This window comes from Microplitis demolitor, chromosome 7 (genome assembly GCF_026212275.2).
Source record: "Microplitis demolitor isolate Queensland-Clemson2020A chromosome 7, iyMicDemo2.1a, whole genome shotgun sequence".
Taxonomy (NCBI): domain Eukaryota; kingdom Metazoa; phylum Arthropoda; class Insecta; order Hymenoptera; family Braconidae; genus Microplitis; species Microplitis demolitor.
The window spans coordinates 18,090,198-18,110,159 of record NC_068551.1 but is presented as its reverse complement, the minus strand read 5'-3'; the positions used below and the strand labels follow the sequence as shown (position 1 = coordinate 18,110,159).

General features: G+C 28.5%; 4 protein-coding genes and 3 non-coding genes across 14 annotated transcripts; 4 read left to right on the top strand and 3 right to left on the bottom strand.

The window, feature by feature from the left end:
• Positions 1 to 367: 367 nt before the first annotated feature.
• On the bottom strand, positions 368 to 2,593 carry LOC103574131 (TM2 domain-containing protein almondex). Of its 2 annotated transcripts, none has more exons than XM_014439904.2 (7): positions 2,345 to 2,593; positions 2,070 to 2,233; positions 1,950 to 2,005; positions 1,540 to 1,683; positions 1,080 to 1,201; positions 855 to 998; positions 368 to 776 (listed from the first exon to the last, which is right to left on the bottom strand). In XM_014439904.2, the coding sequence occupies exons 2-7, from the start codon at positions 2,158 to 2,160 to the stop codon at positions 641 to 643; spliced, it is 693 nt and encodes a 230-aa protein (XP_014295390.1). In that variant the 5' UTR covers positions 2,161 to 2,233; positions 2,345 to 2,593; the 3' UTR covers positions 368 to 640. The 2 variants fall into 2 exon arrangements, with proteins under 2 accessions (XP_014295390.1, XP_008551728.1); XM_008553506.3 differs by having other exon boundaries at positions 1,540 to 1,686; positions 2,345 to 2,591.
• Positions 2,594 to 2,726: 133 nt separating this feature from the next.
• On the top strand, positions 2,727 to 7,574 carry LOC103574130 (uncharacterized). Its single transcript, XM_008553505.2, has 11 exons — positions 2,727 to 2,877; positions 3,188 to 3,372; positions 3,748 to 4,199; positions 4,279 to 4,518; positions 4,593 to 4,860; positions 4,936 to 5,210; positions 5,289 to 5,432; positions 5,538 to 5,781; positions 5,857 to 5,999; positions 6,080 to 6,215; positions 6,792 to 7,574. Exons 2-11 carry the CDS (start codon positions 3,240 to 3,242, stop codon positions 6,971 to 6,973), a joined length of 2,217 nt encoding a protein of 738 aa, XP_008551727.1. The 5' UTR covers positions 2,727 to 2,877; positions 3,188 to 3,239; the 3' UTR covers positions 6,974 to 7,574.
• Positions 7,575 to 7,688: 114 nt separating this feature from the next.
• On the bottom strand, positions 7,689 to 9,470 carry LOC103574129 (eukaryotic translation initiation factor 6). Its single transcript, XM_008553502.3, has 6 exons — positions 9,146 to 9,470; positions 8,971 to 9,056; positions 8,656 to 8,831; positions 8,408 to 8,584; positions 7,857 to 8,038; positions 7,689 to 7,789 (listed from the first exon to the last, which is right to left on the bottom strand). Exons 1-6 carry the CDS (start codon positions 9,250 to 9,252, stop codon positions 7,780 to 7,782), a joined length of 738 nt encoding a protein of 245 aa, XP_008551724.1. The 5' UTR covers positions 9,253 to 9,470; the 3' UTR covers positions 7,689 to 7,779.
• A 238-nt stretch (positions 9,471 to 9,708) lies between these two features.
• Positions 9,709 to 9,827, bottom strand: LOC128668313 (5S ribosomal RNA). Its single transcript, XR_008404074.1, has one exon. It is a non-coding gene; the product is annotated as a 5S ribosomal RNA (ribosomal RNA).
• Positions 9,828 to 10,858: 1,031 nt separating this feature from the next.
• On the top strand, positions 10,859 to 19,949 carry LOC103574127 (protein CLEC16A homolog). Of its 7 annotated transcripts, none has more exons than XM_008553499.2 (13): positions 10,859 to 11,618; positions 11,703 to 11,831; positions 12,782 to 12,915; positions 13,043 to 13,191; positions 13,315 to 13,544; positions 13,901 to 14,681; positions 15,476 to 15,599; positions 15,669 to 15,823; positions 15,911 to 16,072; positions 16,680 to 16,818; positions 16,960 to 17,260; positions 19,271 to 19,401; positions 19,489 to 19,949. In XM_008553499.2, the coding sequence occupies exons 1-13, from the start codon at positions 11,545 to 11,547 to the stop codon at positions 19,902 to 19,904; spliced, it is 2,925 nt and encodes a 974-aa protein (XP_008551721.1). In that variant the 5' UTR covers positions 10,859 to 11,544; the 3' UTR covers positions 19,905 to 19,949. The 7 variants fall into 7 exon arrangements, with proteins under 7 accessions (XP_008551721.1, XP_008551720.1, XP_008551718.1 ...); XM_008553498.2 differs by having other exon boundaries at positions 16,680 to 16,824; XM_008553496.2 differs by having other exon boundaries at positions 13,043 to 13,200.
• On the top strand, positions 17,778 to 17,896 carry LOC128668312 (5S ribosomal RNA). Its single transcript, XR_008404073.1, has one exon. It is a non-coding gene; the product is annotated as a 5S ribosomal RNA (ribosomal RNA).
• LOC128668311 (5S ribosomal RNA) lies at positions 18,721 to 18,839 on the top strand. Its single transcript, XR_008404072.1, has one exon. It is a non-coding gene; the product is annotated as a 5S ribosomal RNA (ribosomal RNA).
• Positions 19,950 to 19,962: the final 13 nt, after the last annotated feature.

Here is a 19,962-nt window from a genome sequence, read left to right as displayed (position 1 = left end):
TTTAAATAAATAAAAGATAAATTTTATAATCACCACACAATTTTAGACAACGCCACTGCAATACTGTGTTTTAATTCAAACGTAAAGAACAAAGAAGGATCTGAGCTACTACTGCCATTGTTGATGATACTGGCTGCCGCTATTGGACCGCCAGTTGATACAAAGCAATCCATTTTGCGATTCTCTCGACTCCACCCTTAGATTCGATTTTACCGTTTGATACTTATTAAAGAAAAGTCACCTTGCGACATCTAGCAACTATGCACCCAAAAGGCTACTCCGTTTGTAAACTGAAAATTCTTTATATTTTTTTATTTCTATTTTATTTGAATATTTGATGAAAAAAAAAATTTTTAACGCATAAAAATAAATTTAAAAAGTCTTCATTATATTTAAAAGTTCATTCAACTGCAATTTTTGATAATAATCATTTACAATTAATAGTAAACCATAATAATAATCAGTTTTTATATTCTTAGAAAATAAATTTTTTTACTAATCACGAAATATACTGTGTAAAAATAAATATGTATAATATGAATTAACAAATATGAAATAATTATAAATACAATAAATAAATAATGTTTGGTTTTGCTCCTCATTCACGGCCAAATCACTGAGCGCAATTAGTATTTTTAAATTAAATATACAAAGAACCATCTGCGGGTCCTAAATATCTTATGGAAATTAACATGACGTCTATGAGTGTCCATACACCCAGTCCACCAAAGCTGAACAATTTGCCGATACCTTCTTGCCAGTGTCCCAAGTAAAACCTGTAAAATAAAATAACCATATATCCACATTTTAAATAAAAATACTTAAGTTGGTAATTACGTATTTTATTTAAATACCTGTCGGCACCAAAACCACCTAGTGTTATGCTCAAAATTAATGCAGTCGACCATTTGTATCCCCCAGTCCAATTACAACGCAAATTTTTCATAAATTTTCGTCTTCCTAAACATATGATGTCACTGTTTACTGTACAATTAGTTCTGAAATAAATTTATTATTAAAGTAGAATTTTATTTTTTTGAAAATATGACTCAGACATGATTATTTAATTTTCAAATTACCTGTAATATTGCGGAGGTGAAGCGACAGAATTACATGAATTTTTTAAATGACATTTGTGTTCCCAGTGATCAGTTTGGTAACAATATCTACACATATATTGTTTCGTAAATGATCTTTCTCCCTAAATAACAAAAATTGTTACAAAAGAATGATTTTTTTTTTTAGAAATCATGTTAATTTTTTTAACATTTAGAGTAGAAGTACCATTTGTCGCCGTTGCTTCATTTTTGGACCCTTGATACTTTCTTTTAGTTATTAAAAATATAAAAAATAAAATTTCTACTGTAACAGTGTGATAAAAAGTAACTTTGTACAAATTTTTAAAATTAATTATATCACTGCGCCTTTTACAAATTATTTTATTTTAATTTTTCAAGTGTCCAAAACTGGCCCTAAGTGTCCAAAAACGGTACCTCTACTTTAAACCAATAAATATTGTCCAAATTATCAATAAATTACCACACAATCTACTGAATCAGGAACAGTACAATTCACAGTATACATTGATCCATAATCACAATGAGGATCAAGATCACATGTCAAACAATCACCTCCCATTTCTGAACATAATTTTCCGACTGGACATAAACCATAAAGATCATCCTGCTAATATTTTTATTTACATTTATTTAATCAATAATAAAATATAATGATCCTGAAGTTAGCAAACAATTAACAATTTTCAAATTTTTATTTTAAAAAACTAATAATATGCACATGCAGAAAATTAAAGAGACCATAGGTGCAATTTAAAAAAAAATTTTTTTGTCAATTAATCGTTTTTAAAAAAATTCAAAAATTATTAGACGTCGGCTAATTTCAGTATCATAAAATATATTAGTGAATTATTATTAGTATTTAATACGTACTTTTTTATTATTATTAGCTGGTGTAACATTTGTGAAAGCGTAACTCATCATACCCTCTGTAAAAATGAGATTAATATTAAATTATAATTAATTTAATTACAATAAATAATTAATATTTACCATATCCCATATGCACTTGTTTAACTGAATTAAATATCAATGAAAGTATGATAAATATAACATTTTTTCCATTTATACGAACAATATTCATTTTGTTTTTTTCTTTGCTGTCAAATGAAAAATTTCAAAAAAAGGTCTCTATTATCTCGAAGACATTTTTTGACCTAAAAATAATTTAAAAAATTAATTAATAATCATAAATAAACAATCAATTATTAGAGGTTAGTTTATGACACTTTGCTTTTAATAATTAAAACAATTAACATATACATTACCATCATTCCTATATGACTTTAAATCTGATTAATTCCATAACAAACATAAATTAACTCAATAAATTATAAAATATTTTGTAAATTTCAAACTTTATTGTTTTAATAATAATTATTATTATTATAATATATAAATATATGTAATTATATAAACAAATAAAAGTAAATTTGATGTTTTTGTTTATATTTATAAATATAACCCAGTAATTATTACAATTGTTAATAACTTTGATTACTACAAAATCCAAAAAATGTCAAATAAATTTTATTTCCGCTTAATCAGCTGACATCCGGAGTCGATGTTTTAAGAAACGTTAATAAATATATATTATTATATATATATATACAAATATATTTATATATATATATAATATATATACCAGCATTTATTAGCCTCACTTCACATAAATATTTTTCCGCGATATTAAATTATTTATTAAATGAAGATAACAATAATTAATATTAATATATTCCACATGTTAATTATTTATTAAAATGTCAGTTAATAAAAAGTTTACTTTTTAATTTAAATCCAGGTAACTGTCTTTATAATTACCATTGCAAAAATACTCACTGCCAATTTTTTTTTATGCAAAAAATATATAAATTTTTTTTTCATACTTAGCATATTTTTTTCTTAATTATTACGTTAATGTAAACAAACATTTTGGTTTCATTTATTTTTAACGTTTATTAATACAAAGATTATAAATTTATGAGTTTGACAATTTGGTTTAACGGTTTTTTTTATGACAATATTTATTTAGCAATGCAACAAGTTCTATTGTATTGAGATTTAATATAATTTTTTTAAATGTTTATTTATATCTGTATTTATAATTACAGCGTGTGTATTTACTGAGTCATTTACTCTGATGATTATTTAATGGGATAAATTATGAACTCCAAGGATACAAATAACAAAGAAGGTGAAATGGAAATAGAACTAGAGGAATCAATTGGCCCAAGTACTGGCAATGTAATGTCTGATGCTGAAAAAAATTGTAAAACAAAAATTCAAAATGGCATATGTATGTAATTTTAATAAATTATTCATATTTTTTACATTTTATACTTCTGTACTGTAAAAAATTGGGAATGAATTCGGAGTGATTACGGATTTTATTTAAATCCAAATTCACCCCGGGGTTTTAAAACAAAATCACTTAGCAGCAGAGTAAATAGGGAGTTTATTTTCTCAGTAGAGTAATTTCGAAGTGATCTGGATTTTTATTTAAACCCGCATTCACTCCCATTCGGAGTTTTAATATTAAAGCAACTTTTGAAGTGAATTTCGCTCCGAGGATATGGAATAAATAAACAATCATCCGCTCGGCGCTCACTCCGCCAATTTTTTAAAGTATAATAGAATATATTAATGTCAAATAAATATTATTTTATTGTAGTATCCAATGGGACATCATCGAAAATGGACAACGACAAAGAAACATTTCAATACAAATACACGAGTACAAACATACCCAGTCCACATTCATTATCAGTAAATAATAATTCAAACTCATATGTTGAATCAAATTTACCACCAGTATGTACTAACGGTTGTCAACAAGCGACAACTGGGAGCTCATCGTCGTCATTATTACCTGGATTCCAGGGATTAAATGACAGCGACACTCCAGATGATCCAGATATGATAAATAATGTTGACTATAATTGTGGTATCAACAAGTGCCCAGCAAAAGTGTCATGTAATTCCAGTAACGAGCTTGGAGCAACGTGGTCTAATTCGTTGAATAATATTTCAAGTATTGGTTCAACAAGTCAAGGTACTTGTTGCTTTTTACGACCTAATATAAATGGTACGAGAGAAGTTGCTGGACCAAGTGGATTATCTAGGGTATAAAATATTATTTAATCTATAAAAATGATGTTAAAAAATGTTAAATAAATTATTTATTATTTATTTTATTTTTAAGCGTGAAAATAATGACAGAAGAGATTCTAGCTCAGGAAATGAAGGTGATGATTTTTCTGACGGTGAAGATTATTGCATATATACGTACAAAGGTAATGACGAAGCTGTTGCTGACGAAAGGCATCGAGGCAATGGACTTCTAGAGAATCAAGAAGCTGGTGGACAACAATCTAGTGGAAGATCAAGTCCAGAAATGGATTTTTTGGAAATGGATTTCGACCCTGGACCTTCTTGTGAACAGGTCGATTTTTTTATTTATTTGGTTGCAATAAATTGTAGGCAATATTTTTTAAATTTATGATATTTAATCATTAGGATACTGGAGACAGTGATTTGGCGTCGATTAATGAAGACATACAGAATATTGCGCTGGATAATGCAGAGGCTGATTCAGTATTTCTGAATGACTTGAGCGGCGGAAAACTACAGAGGCCAAGTGAGTCCTCACCTCAGCCTCAAAATGAACAGAATGTCAGCGTTGAATTGGAGATACAAGACAATGTACCTTTGGATAAACCTTCTACTAGTAATTCAAACCATAATCAAGTCACCCAATGTCTACCCAGTACCAGTTCGGGAATAAGTTTGTATTTTTATTGTACTTAATATGCTGATATAATTTTAAATACTTTATTTATTAACTTTGGTTTTGTGACAGGAAAAGTTGGCACCAGTTTATACAATCATGCCGGAATTCCCACAAGAGAATCACACGGTTATCATAACACAAGTGGTGATTTAATTTCACCAGGTGATAATAGAGATTCTGATTCCGAATTGTGGGCTGACGCAGCAGCTATACCACTACCGGAAAACTCAACTGTCAACTGGTTAAAAGTTAATTTGAGTTCAACTCTGTGGCACAGAATGATGGCAAAAAAATTGATGCTTCATAAACAAACGGCATTCAATCAAAGCGGGGAGTCTAATTTGGTTTGTTGATTAAATTAATTGTTTCTTACACTAATATTTTTAAAATATATTAATAATAATAATTGTCGTTAATCGCAGGAAAGTGACTTGTGTAATGACAAATTAGATGATTTGCAACCGGTTGAGAGAGTAATGCTCTGGAACGAGCAAGAAGCCGCTTCAAAACAAGTTACCCAGATCGCAACTTCTGCTTGCGGTGCCACATCAGCCATTAATGCTCTTGTAAATATTTTTATAATTAAGTAACATATATACTGTCAATTAAATTTACCATATAAGATATTTTATTTATAATATTAATAATAATAATTATTATTAAATTTTTAGCTCGCGTTAGACGTGCCATTTTCACCGGAAGTATTGGTAAAAGGCGTCGCGACAAGACTTCGTGAACCAGGAACTCCATTGCCGCGATATCTATTGAGTCGATCGCGAGCAGGAGCAACGCATAAAGATCTCATTCGTGGTATTTCTCTGGCAACTAATGGCGCAGTGATAACTAAATTTTTTTCCTTCTATCCAGAACGAGCGATTTCGCTTTCACATTGGCTTCATTACTGGATTTCACGAGGTATTTTTAACTTAATACTCATTCAATTTATTGTTATCAGTCAACTAAATTTTACAATTTTTATTCTTTTTAAAGGCGCGGTACCAATAGCGACATTGAATTTACAAAATTGTAGCAAAGAATCTAAAATACCAGATGCTTGGCATCATCAAATGATTTTTGGAGTAAGTCAAGCTGGTATTTACTTTACAAATCCATTAGAATGTCTTCCTGAGCAAGTAATTATCCAATTCAATTATGAAATTAATTAGAATAATTATAATAATAAATGATTATAAAAAATATTTATTAATTACAGCTTGTATGGCATCAATTAGTAAGTCCAAGTGTTTTATTAGTACGTCGAGATGACGTTCTAGCACATTGGAACCCATCAACAGATTTAACACCACTCATAAATATGGATCATCGTTGGCGAAGGCTCAATGTTCTTGGTAATTTAAAAAAAAATCTTAAAAACGGACCCTGTAGGCGAACCCCAGAACTTCCCGCTGAAATAGAGTAATTTTTGTGTGACGATCTTAGGATCTTAGGACCAAATCGACCGATTTGCGACTGCTTTGTCTAAACTGTTTCGTCTTGATGAGCCCTTTCGATTACCGCCAAATATTTCCAAATCGGTCAATTCATTCCAAAGATGTCGTCGGACAAAATAAATTTACATACACAGAAAATAGTCAGAATAATTTCCTAGTGACTCAAAACGTCAAGATATAATGGAAACTCGATTTTCAAAAATCGAACCAAAACCAATAACTTCACTTTTTTTGAAAATTTTAAATTTTCACAGCGGGAAGTTAGAAAAACCATGTATGGTAAAAGAACTAGTACCCGATCAGAGAACTAGTACTAGGTTACTTCATGTATTTGTAAATCGATATTTAATAAAATTAGTAAATATAAATGTACAAATACATGAGTGTTCGGATACTGGTTCCCTGATTGGGGACTAGGTACTCTTGCCTTACTCAGGGTAAATTATTGAGTAATAATTTAATTGTAACGTTTAGGTCAAGTGGTGAATATAATTCGAGAATCTTCAGGCCAGAGACCTCAACCAACGACAGGAACATTTAGTACCACTCATATCCGTATTCCTGCGTCATATCAATCAGGAATTACTCTCGTAATGCCATCCGACGCAGCTGCAGCCGATGAACTACTTCATGCAGAGGAATTACCATTACTCTAGTCTCATCATAAACAAAAAGACAAGATAATTATAACAGAAGCTACGAAATAAACGAAAAAGATAAATAAATAGTGTTGGTATCATTAAACACTACACGACTGTATGTAATGATTGTAATTAAATAGCAACGAGGACTGCACAAATTAATCAGTCTTGAGCTCATAAAGTTTTTTTTTTATTTTTGGCTAAGGGATGTTTCAACTAATGAAGTAAACGCAACTATAATTTAAAATCCTTGCAATAGGTAATAATAACTAGACGTATTATAAAATAGAGTCTCCCTGCCTCGCGGACTAAGCTATTGAAATAAAGTCGTGAGCTGGTGTATAGTTTTTCAGTTTTATATAACTGAATTTTATATAGTGTTCACTATTTATTAACTCAGGTTCTTCAACGAAAAATAATAACATTTAATTTCTTTACTTTTATTAATAATTTAATAATTTTCTTCGTCTTCAACATTTGTTTAAATTTTAAATTTAAAAAAAAACTTCATCTTTTTGTCAAGCTTTTTTTTTAACTTTTATTTGGCGGTTTTTTAAAATAATAAGCTAATTTTGTTTGTTTGTTGATAATTAAAAAAATAAATAACTATTTGTGTTAAGCGATTTATTAATAAATTAATAAATAGAAGTTACTTGTGTTTGTATAGAATGAAAAAGACAATCTTTAATTTCAATAAATTGTATTGTCAGAATTGAATAGTTTTCTTGTTTTTTTTTTTTTATGTACATATAACATATGATTATTAATACATACATCAATATAATTAATACATCAAGTGTAATTTGTCTCGGTGCAGTTATTTAGGACATGCTGAAACAGGCAATGAGATTAATTAGTTTTAAACAATTACTTTAGATCAAAAAAAAAAAATAATTACCTCTCAATAAGAGATGCTCTCATAGTTGAAGTGATTGCTGATGGCGTTGCGTCATTAAGTTTGAAAATGCTTTCAATTACAGATATTTCTGTTCCTGTAGTATCCATACCACAAAAACTTGCCCAATCATTTACGACCATTCCTGCTGCTACAACTTCGCTTCCTCTATTAACGGTTCCAGCCTAAATAATTAAATTATTCATTTTAAATTATGTTAAAGACCTAGTAGGAAACTAGTTCCCTGATTGGGTACTGGGTCTCTTACTCTACTTGAAACCTAGTAGTTTTTAATACAAATAAAATAGGGTAGAGGTACCGTTTTTGGTCATTTTAGAGCCAGTTTTGGACACCAAAAATTTGAATAAAATATTTTGTAAAAGACATAGTAACATAATTAATTTTTTAAATCTGTTTAAAGATACTTTTATCCCACTATTGAAATGGAAATTTAATTTTACACTTTTTCATTATTTAAAATAGAGTATTAAATGTCCAAGAGTGAAGCGGTGACCATAAATAGTACCTCTACCCTGTATTGGGAAAATATTTACCACTAAAGGCACTTGAAGAAGCGACGACAATTCATCTTGGTCTTGTATTGAAGTTTTAGGATGTACTATTCCACCTTGATTTGACAAAATAGAGTATGACCCAACCAAAACATTGCTGGCAACTGTTTGTCGGAATACTTCTACGTTCAATGTGTCCGCTAAAATTTCCTCTGTCTCCTAAATAATAAATTTAATCAGAGGGATTGATTTAGTATAAAAAATTTTGCTTTTCGTCTAAATAAATTTACCCGATCAAGATCTGGATGAACTAATGCGACGTAATCATTGCAAGCAACGACGTTTCCTAGTGCAGAAAGTCTTTCTTCAACTCTTTGGACTTTCACTGAGTCTGGTAAGGAATTTCTGATATGCTGAAGCTCTATGTCACTCGTGGAACTTGGTACCAATAACCCATTTTTGTTACCTGGACAATTACATATGTTTATTTATTTATTTAGATCAATCGCTTTTAAATTGTTAATAGAAAAAAATAAATTTATTTAGATCAATCGTTTTTAAGTTGTTAATAGAAAAAAAAATTAATTAATAAAATAAGAACCTACCGACAGTTAAACGTCCAATAATACGACAACCAGCAACTGATGCATGGATTACGGGGATGGTTTCACCCAATTCAGCCTCAAACACACTTGAATATTCATTATTTAATTATTCCAGTTCGTAATTGTTTATTTTAAATAATTAAATATTATTTTTAAAAAATAAATAATAAAATACCTGTAGAAATTTTCAGAACCACCGATTGCAACCAAGCAATACGAATTGGTGAGTTTTGAAAATACACCAACTTCATTACTATTTTCAAATTGTACTCTCACTGCCATTTTGCCGTTAAAAAATAAATTTGATCGACTATGAGAGATATTATTTTTATAAATTTAATACTTAGTATCAAGTTAATGGAATTTATTCGATAGTTTATCTGGATTGGATTGAAAATCACTTAATGTTGATGATGATTCCTGAGACAGAGAATTTTTCACTTTAGCTTCAACACGAGGTTTACAGTAGTTTACAGCCTCAAACTATGAAACTTTTGAGGTTACAAAATTTCATGAAATCGTAGTTTTAATTTTTCTTATCGATGATAGGTAAAAATTAATAATTCTGTGAATGAGTACTGAGTAGATAGAGGGCTCATTGTTGGAAAATTTGAATTTGTGGAATATAAATTTAAAATTTAATTTAGTAAAAAAATAAATAAATAAATTATTTAAAAATAACTTCCACATACTAAATATTTTTGAATTGTGATTTAAGGAAAATGGAAAAAAAATTTGAGCTAACAGCACGTGGTGTTCCCAAGCGGTCACCCATCCAAGTACTAACCACGCTCAATGATGCTTAACTTCAGTGATCGGACGAGAACTGGTTTTGTCATCATGATATGGCCGTTAACTGTTGATGAAACTTATGTTGTACAATATATACAATTACTTCCAAATGATAAAACTTGGGATCAAAGTGACATTTATGACCACTGCTCCATTTTTGAACATTTAATACTTTAATTTAATTAATAAAAATTAAAAAAAAAAACTTCCAATGTAATAGTGTGATAAAAAATCTTTGAACAAATTATGATCCGGAAGTTAACAGATAATTAAAAATTTTTGAATATTTTTTTCAACAATTCATTACCGAGAAAAAAAAATAAAATATCCACATATAAACAATTACAAAAACTCTAAGTGCAATTTTTTTAAATTCATCATTTTGAAATAAATCCAAAAATTATGAGACGTTGGCTAACTTCAGTATCATAAAAAATTTAAAAACTAATCAATCATCACATTGCGTATTTTACAAATTATTCAATTCAAATTTTCAGTGTCAAAAATTGACCCGGAAGTGGTCAAAGACGGTACCTCTACCTTGTCTTATCTTTTTTTTATACTTTTCCAAATAATTACTTATCACAATTTTTATGAGTGCGAATGTAGTAGACATCAGACAAATTTGAAATTATAAATAAATTGAAAAAATAATTAATAAAATAGAATTTTTGAAAAATGCGCATTTAAAAAATTCAGAATTTAATAAGTGCTTTTTTTAAAATTTTATTTTATTAATTATTTACTCTATTTATTTATAATTTTAAATTTGTCTGATGTCTGCTATATTCATATTCATCAGTTTTTTTTATTTCATTTTTTATTCTCAAAGTTCAATTAATCTGATATTTTATTTAAATTTAATCCGCACTCCATAAAAAATTTAATGCAATATTTGTTTCAAATTAATAATTACTTTTTGAAAATAAACATTTTTATATAAAATGTATTTTTTGAAAACATAAAATTTACTCATGAAAATAAAATGAAATTTTCTGCACATGATTTATTGACCAGTAGAATTTTATTATATTTCCATCCAGCCAATAGGAACTCGGCGCCTATAGCCGTCAGAAATCATGAAAAATTGCCCTGATTGGTCCTGACATTTAAAATTTTGCTTAATCGTTTAAAAAATTATTAATTTATTTTTAGTTTAAAAGTAATAACAAATATTAGTTGAAAAAATAAACAAGATAGATTATTGATCTGTAGCCAAGTCCAATGTTGATCAGCTGTCAAATTTATCATTGACAGAAATTATTGTGTGTGATTGGACAAATGCTACAGGCAAGAGTCTAATGGAAACTAACCTCTGCGCTCTGTTTGTATTTTATGACGTTGTTGATCAAGAACAAGAAACGTGAATTATATTTTTAATCTCAAGTGACAAACGAAAAAAATTAAATACAAACCCAAGATAATATTTGCAATAATAATAATTTATTTAAAAATAATTTTTTTCATGTTTGCCCAAGAACTGGATTTTGCAAAAGTGGCTGGTTGTGTAAAAATTTTTAAATATTTTACTAATAAATTCTGCTCTTCATAATTAATTAATTTTTAAAAAATCTGGTTACAAAAAAAGTTTTTATTCATTCCAACAAATAAAGGTGACAAGTGACGATGAGTGACGATCATCATCAACTAAAAAAATTAATCACTACTACGTCGAAGCTGATGACTTGGCTAGACATTTATTAACTTAAATATTTATTATTATTTGATAAATAAATTTATATTTTATTATTATTATTGTTTATAAATTTTATTGTAACTGAAATGTTTCGGAGTCGCAGTTGGTTCGGTGGTGGCTTGTGGAAACCTAAAAACCCACATTCACTTGAACATCTTAAGTATGTTAATTTAATTTAATACTATTGCAGATTAAAGATTTTTTATTTTGTATATTTATATTTATTATTGCATTGGTATTTCAGATATCTTTATAATGTCTTATCAAAAAATCAAACAGTGTCTGACAACAATAGAGGTCTACTTGTCGAGACCCTTAGATGTATTGCTGAAATTTTAATCTGGGGTGATCAGAATGACAGCAGTGTCTTTGAGTAAGTTATTAGAAATATTTATTTGTTAATTAACGAGAGTAAAAAAAAAATATTTAAAAAATTTGCACGTTTAGTTTTCTAAATTTTCTACGTGTGCATATTTTTATTTTCTTTCTTTTTTCTATTGATTTGTTGAAAAAAAAAATTCATTGTTAATTGTCTGTTGACTTCAGGATAATAATTTTTTTCATGAGTGCGAATGTAACTGACAGGTGGGAATTTTTTTAATTTTTGAATAAATAAATAAAATGTAAGCAGAATAAAAATTAAGAAATGCGTATTTAGTATTTAGATAATTGAGAAATCAGTACGCGCACTTTTTAAATTTCACTATTTCAATTTATTCAATGATTTAAAATTTATAAATTGTCCCATATCTGCTACATTTACATTCATGTTAATTATAAATAATCACAAAAAAAAAATTATTGAGAGTCTAAAGCTGTCACAATATGAAATAATTGATTTGAAAATAAATCCATTGTCAGTAATAAAATAATCATTGATCTTAAAATCATTTAATTAATAAATTATGTAGGGGGCTGGCAATCGAGTACTTTACTCTATTTATCTTTAAAAAATGAAAATGCGTAGTTAGATAATTATTCTAATTATTATAAATTTAATATTCTCATTGAACTAAATAATTTATCTATGAATTCATACTTATTTACAAATAATTACATAGTTATTCATTTTTTAACAGAAAATTGTTAAAATATGAATAAATAATATTGACTGTAGGAAAAAAAACCTGAGCCATTTACCAAAAAATAGATAGAGATACAAAAGTAAAATTAATTAAATAACACGCAGTTACAATTTTTCTCTAATTTTATTAAAAGTTTATTATATTAATTCTTTAAAATACTCAAACTCTCAGCTGATGTTATATTTCTAAGCAGCGAATTCAAAATTTATCATCTGTTATTTATTTATTTATTTTTCAGTTTCTTTTTAGAAAAAAATATGCTGTCGTTTTTTTTAAGGATAATGAAACAAAAATGCGGTAGTTATGTATGTGTTCAACTTCTTCAAACGCTCAATATTTTATTTGAAAACATAAGAAATGAAACGTCATTATGTAAGACACTTGTTTATCTATTTATCAATAATTAGTAATAACGATAATGACACTTTAATAATAATACAATAAATGATATATTTAAATTGTTAAGAACGTAACAAATTTCATTCATTTTTTTTTATAGATTATTTGTTGAGTAATAATCATGTAAATAGCATAATTGTGCACAAATTCGACTTTAGCGACGAAGAAGTTATGGCTTACTACATTAGTTTTCTAAAGACATTGAGTTTAAAATTGAATGCGCATACCATTCATTTTTTTTATAACGAGGTAAACAAGGTATACTTATTCAATTTTTCGTTTAAATTTGTAATTTAGTTTGCAGTTTTTAGTAAGTAGTCAATAATAATTAAATACAATACAAATATTAATAGTTCTTTTTTTTTACTCTAGCATACAAATGATTTTCCATTGTACACTGAGGCCATTAAATTTTTCAATCACTCGGAAGGTATGGTGAGAATAGCGGTACGAACATTGACATTGAATGTATATCGTGTTGAAGACGCTTCGATGCTTGCTTTTATACGTGATCGTACGGCGGCTCCGTACTTTAGTAATTTAGTTTGGTTTATCGGAAATCATATCATTGAACTTGATACATGTGTTCGAAATGACGCTGAGTAAGTTTTGAAAAATTAATTTTTCCCAAGTAGCCCACAGACAACTTTAAGATGTTTTTTAAAAGGACAAGACAATTTTTTTTTTATCTCAAAGCCGTTTTTTTTTATATACATAAGACATACAGATGTTGGTCCGTGGAGTCATAGATAATTTGTGTTCTTTTCTCTGTCCTAAAAAAGTCATTTCAATTAACAAAATGTTTAGATGACTTATTTGACAATTATCTGTAATTTATTTTTTGTTATCATTTGTGTTGTCTTTTAAACAGATATTTTTTTGGTGACATGGCCGTGTGCTACTTGGGTTGTTTAATAATTTTATGAATAATAATAATAATAATAAAATTAATTTACAGTCATCAGAGTCAAAATAGATTAGCAGATTTAGTAGCGGAACATTTAGATCATTTACACTATTTGAATGATATTCTTTGTTTAAATATAGAAGATTTAAACGCAGTGTTATCGGAACACTTGCTCCATAAATTACTTGTTCCTCTATACGTTTACTCATTAACGAAATCAAGAAACCAATCAACTCATTCACATCAAGATGAACGTAAACATGTCAGCGTTGTTGTATCACTTTTTTTACTGTCTCAAGTATTTTTAATTGTCTCATATGGACCTCTCGTACGTACATTAGCCTCGATTATTTTAAAATCCGACTCGGCAATAATTGAAAATGGAGCGAGTAGAGTCTTAGAAGAGTATGATGTCACGATTGATAAGTCAATTGTTTTCGGACCACCTGCAGAGAGTTTAGAAAAGTCATTAGAGAGTTTGAGTGCGATATCCGAAGCTCAGAGTCCGACTGTGGATCTAGTGTCATCGAACGATTCGCCACCGCTTAGTTGTACGAGCGACGAATTACCTGAGTCTTCAGATTCGGATGCTGTGAGACCAGATAATTTCGATGACAAAATGAAACATCTTAATATTACGGACGAAGAAAAAGAACAGAGATTAGCTCTCGAGAGTCCTGTCTTATCTAAACAAATTGCTGATAGTTTATCTAATGGCCCTATTGTCTCTAGACCTTTTCTTGACACCATTTTAAATTCATTACATTGTACGGAAAATGATTATGCGGCACTTTTTGGACTTTGTTTGCTTTACGCTCTTATAAGTAATGAGGTAAAAATTATTTAATTATTTCCTGTAATGTAATTTATTAAGAGAGGAAGCTGATCCGGGATACAAAAGAAAGAGCATATTTTTATGGTTTTTTTTTTAGAATAGCTTCTTTATTCAAATTCTTAGAATTTGGGACATTATTAAGCTTCGTTTCAAGAATATTCTGCTAAATTTTCATAAAAAAATATGGAAAAATGAGCCAGTGGTAGTGGGGAGAGACGAATCACTAAAAAAAAAAGTCTCCATACCGTGGGCAGGATAACTCATGACTGCTTCACCTGAAATCAAAAAAACCAAAAAGATTTCTTTAGTACATAAGTTTATCTTAGATTTGAACGAAGGATTTTTTGTTTTTAGTAACTACTTATTCGTTAATTAAACGAAATGAAGAATTTTTGGCAAAATCAGAGTTTTTTTATTGCACCTTTACCAAAAATTAAAAAATGAATATTTTGTTTATTCCTTCATTCAAATCCAAGATAAACTTATGTACTAAAGAAATATTTTTGGTTTTTTTATTTCAAATAAAGCAGTCGTGAGTTATCCTGCCTACGGCATGAAGACTTTTTTTTTTAAGTGACTCGTCTCTCCCCAATACCACTGGCTTATTTTTCAATATTTTTTTATAAAAATTTATAAAAATATTCTTGGAAGGTTGCTTAATAATGTCTGAAATTTTAAGAATTTTAATAAAGAAGGTACTATGAAAAAAAAATCACAAAAATATCCCCATTTTTTGTGTCTATCAGACCAGCTTCCCTTCTTTAGGATAAAATAAAATATGTTTCTTTCAGGGCGTTAAAAATGAAGCACTTGATTTGATGTCATGTATTTCTGGTAAAGAAGCATCAAGTAATTGGTACAATGAAACACTAGTAGGAAAATTAATTCAAGTTATTTCAATGAGCTGCCAAAACAGTAAGAAATAAATTATAAAAATATATAAATTTATAAAATAATAATAATTATTTAAAATAAATTTATTAGACGCTAAAATACGACTTGTAACATTGGAATTATGTACAAAATTATTGTTAAAAATCGTTATGTCTGATGGACAAAGTTTACTATGTGATGCTCATTTAGCGGCAATTGAATCCGCGCGAGAACAAAGCACTGCATTGCTGAGAAATTTTTATAAAGTAAGTTGTTAATTATTTATTATTTAAATAATTAAATAATTTTTTTTATGTTAATATAAATTAATTATTTAATATTTTGTTTATTAGAGTGAAGATATTTTTTTGGATATGTTTGAAGATGAATATGTTGAGGTGCAAAAAAAACCATTGAATGTCGAATGGTTAATGATGGACAGTAATATTTTATTACCTCCAACTGGTACACCGATGACTGGTATTGAATTTACAAAGAGATTGCCCTGTGGTGAGGTAAAAATAACTATTTAAAATAAATTTGTCTTACGAGGCACCACTAGTGCGACCGCCTGAAAAAAAGGTGATTTTTGGGAATTTTTCTAAAGAAAACTGCTGCATGGAATGTTATAATGTTTTGAGGATATATTTTTCGATATGTAAATGTAATAAATACATGATAAAATTTTTGACCCAAAATGTAACATAATAGCGGGTTTTTTAAAAAAAGTTTTAAATTTCACGCGAAAATTTGATAATTTTTGGCCTGCAAAATTACATTTTCCATTCGATCGGAAAACTGAAACTTCATGGTATGGAGAAGTATAAAAGAAGCTGCAATAAGAATCAAATCTATCAGATAATTTGTCTTCGAGTTGTAACTGCAGTAAATTTGAAAAATATGATTTCAAAAACCAATGAGATGTTGCTTTTTCGACGGCGTAACTCAAACATTATATAAAATATGCACTTAAAATTTTAGTATATTATTTTTGAAAGTATAAACTATCGAGATATACAAAAAAGAATCGATTTTTTCAAAATTTCACACTAGTGGTGTCCCTTAAAAACCTTTTTTATTAATTAATTAAACAATTTACATTATATTTATTTTGAAAAATAGGTCGAGAGAGCTCGCCGAGCAATTAGAGTGTTTTTTTTAATCCGTGAGCTATCATTGACGTTAAATAAAGAGACAGAGACACAATTACCATTAACAAATCCAACAAATTGTGTCCAGGTTAACAACGTTCTTGACCTAAGTAAAAGTTATTCCCGTTTTTTATACTTAAATAAACTCGTTCGGGATTTTAATAACAATAACAGTAGAAATTACTTCCTGAACGGTATTAATTAATAGTTATAATGATAAATAATAATTATTTTTATTTGTTTTATTTAAGATAACAGTGATTTGATTGCTTGCACAGTGGTCTGGAAGGACGGACAAAAAATAAGACGATTTTTAGTTATCGATGTCATTCAATTAATTCTTGTTGAACCTGACACGAGAAAATTAGGATGGGGTGTAGCAAAACTAGTGGGATTTCTTCAGGACATTGAAGTCGCTGGTGACAAAGATGATTCCCGGTGTCTTCATTTGACTATTCACAAACCGAGTAGTAGTTCTACTAACAAATTACCTCTTCTTTCGGCAAAGTTTATTTTTGATGACCACATACGGTGTATGGCTGCTAAACAAAGGTAATTTATTATCTGATCCCGTGGTACTCGAGAACAAAGAAACTTTGATGCAATAAATGTAAATGTAAAATGTCATAAGTCATGAAAAATATTTAAATATTAATAATATATAAATATTTTTATTTAGGGTAAAATTTCTTACGTATGTTTTATCACAGCACTTACATAAATTCTCAGGTAGCACAGAGACAACTTTGATATGTCATAAAGATGTCTTTTAAAAGGACAAGACAAATTGAACCAAATAATGCATTAAATTTTTGATCGAGTGCGTGATAAAATTAAATATAACACTAGATTAAATAAAATGCGCAATGACATGATTGGTTTTTTAAATTTTTTCAAAGATTTTTTTTATTACACTGTTACATTGGAAGTTTTTTTTTTTAATTTTTATTAATTAAATTAAAGTATTAAATGTTCAAAAATGGAACGGTGGTCATAAATGTCAATTTTACCTCAAGTTTTATCATTTGGAAGCAAGTGTATATATTGTACAAGATAAGTCATATTAATAGTTAACGGCCATATCATGATGACAAAACCAGTTCTCGTCCGATCACTGAAGTTAAGCATCATTGAGCGTGGTTAGTACTTGGATGGGTGACCGCTTGGGAACACCACGTGCTGTTAGCTCAAATTTTTTTTCCATTTTCCTCAAATTACATTTCAAAAATTTTTAAGTCAAAGTTATTTTTGTGTCAATTCTTTTGAACAAATATTTTTTCGGTGACAAATTTCCGATCGCTTTGTCAAACTATTAATTATAAATAAATAGAGTAAATAATTAATAAAATAAAATTTTAAAAAAAGCACTTATTAAATTCTGAATTTTTTAAATGCGCATTTTTCAAAAATTCTATTTTATTAATTATTTTTTCAATTTATTTATAATTTCAAATTTGTCTGATGTCTACTACATTCGCACTCATAAAAATTGTGATAAGTAATTATTTGGAAAAGTATAAAAAAAAGATAAGACAAGGTAGAGGTACCGTCTTTGACCACTTCCGGGTCAATTTTTGACACTGAAAATTTGAATTGAATAATTTGTAAAATACGCAATGTGATGATTGATTAGTTTTTAAATTTTTTATGATACTGAAGTTAGCCAACGTCTCATAATTTTTGGATTTATTTCAAAATGATGAATTTAAAAAAATTGCACTTAGAGTTTTTGTAATTGTTTATATGTGGATATTTTATTTTTTTTTCTCGGTAATGAATTGTTGAAAAAAATATTCAAAAATTTTTAATTATCTGTTAACTTCCGGATCATAATTTGTTCAAAGATTTTTTATCACACTATTACATTGGAAGTTTTTTTTTTTAATTTTTATTAATTAAATTAAAGTATTAAATGTTCAAAAATGGAGCAGTGGTCATAAATGTCACTTTGATCCCAAGTTTTATCATTTGGAAGTAATTGTATATATTGTACAACATAAGTTTCATCAACAGTTAACGGCCATATCATGATGACAAAACCAGTTCTCGTCCGATCACTGAAGTTAAGCATCATTGAGCGTGGTTAGTACTTGGATGGGTGACCGCTTGGGAACACCACGTGCTGTTAGCTCAAATTTTTTTTCCATTTTCCTCAAATTACATTTCAAAAATTTTTAAGTCAAAGTTATTTTTGTGTCAATTCTTTTGAACAAATATTTTTTCGGTGACAAATTTCCGATCGCTTTGTCAAACTTTTACTAGCTTGTCGATAGGTCAAAATACAGTCTCAAAACTTATACCTTATCAATGTCACAAAGCCAAGTATGCTACTTGTTATTTTTTAATAAAATTCAAAATTTTGAAATTTTCCTGCGTTATGTTTAATCAATTTTATAAAAGTAAATTAATGATTTATGATCATTGATAATTACTAATTTTTATCTATTATTAATATTTACAGTTACTTTTTTCTCGGGTCACATGTTACATACCCAATAATTACTAATTTTTATCATTCATTACTTTATCAAATACTAAATAATTATAATTATTTAAAAATAGATTAAGCAAAGGACGCATCAAAGCACGACAGAAGAAGATGAGTCAAATAGCCCGACTTCTAGACATTCCGACAAATCTTCCAAGCTGTTCAACTCCTCCAAATTACGCTTTATTCGGTATTCGTCATGAACGTAATATATTTAATAAAATACGGACATACAAAAAAATAACAAAACAGTTCTATGATTACGATAATTTATAAATTTATTGTTCGTCAGGAATAGCTGGAAGAGGTCAAAGACCAAAAGACCAGCCCCGACCAATGTTTATGGTCAACAAAGTGCCAGGATTCGCGGCGCAAATGCGCAAAGACACGCCGATGAGACCTCGGCGTGACGATGCCAGCCCAAGTGGCAGCGGTAGATCTCAAGACAGCATGAGATCCCGCGACAGCTCACCCAAGATGCCGAGACCTCGTAGTGAAGAGATACCACTTGAAGATATGCGTCTTAGAAAATCTTCATTGACCGTCAACGGATCTGCCAGTTCATCTGATAGGGATGAAATACCTGTATTAAATTTATCAATAAATAATGATTTGTCTGTGATTAATAAACGCTCTGAAGAAACGTCATTCACTTCAACGCAAGGTCAATCACGTCGAAAAAAAAAAGGTCAAGTAGAGACTGTGTAAATGCTTAACTTAAAAATAATAAAATATTTTAATTTCGTTGTATTATTTTAATTAGTTA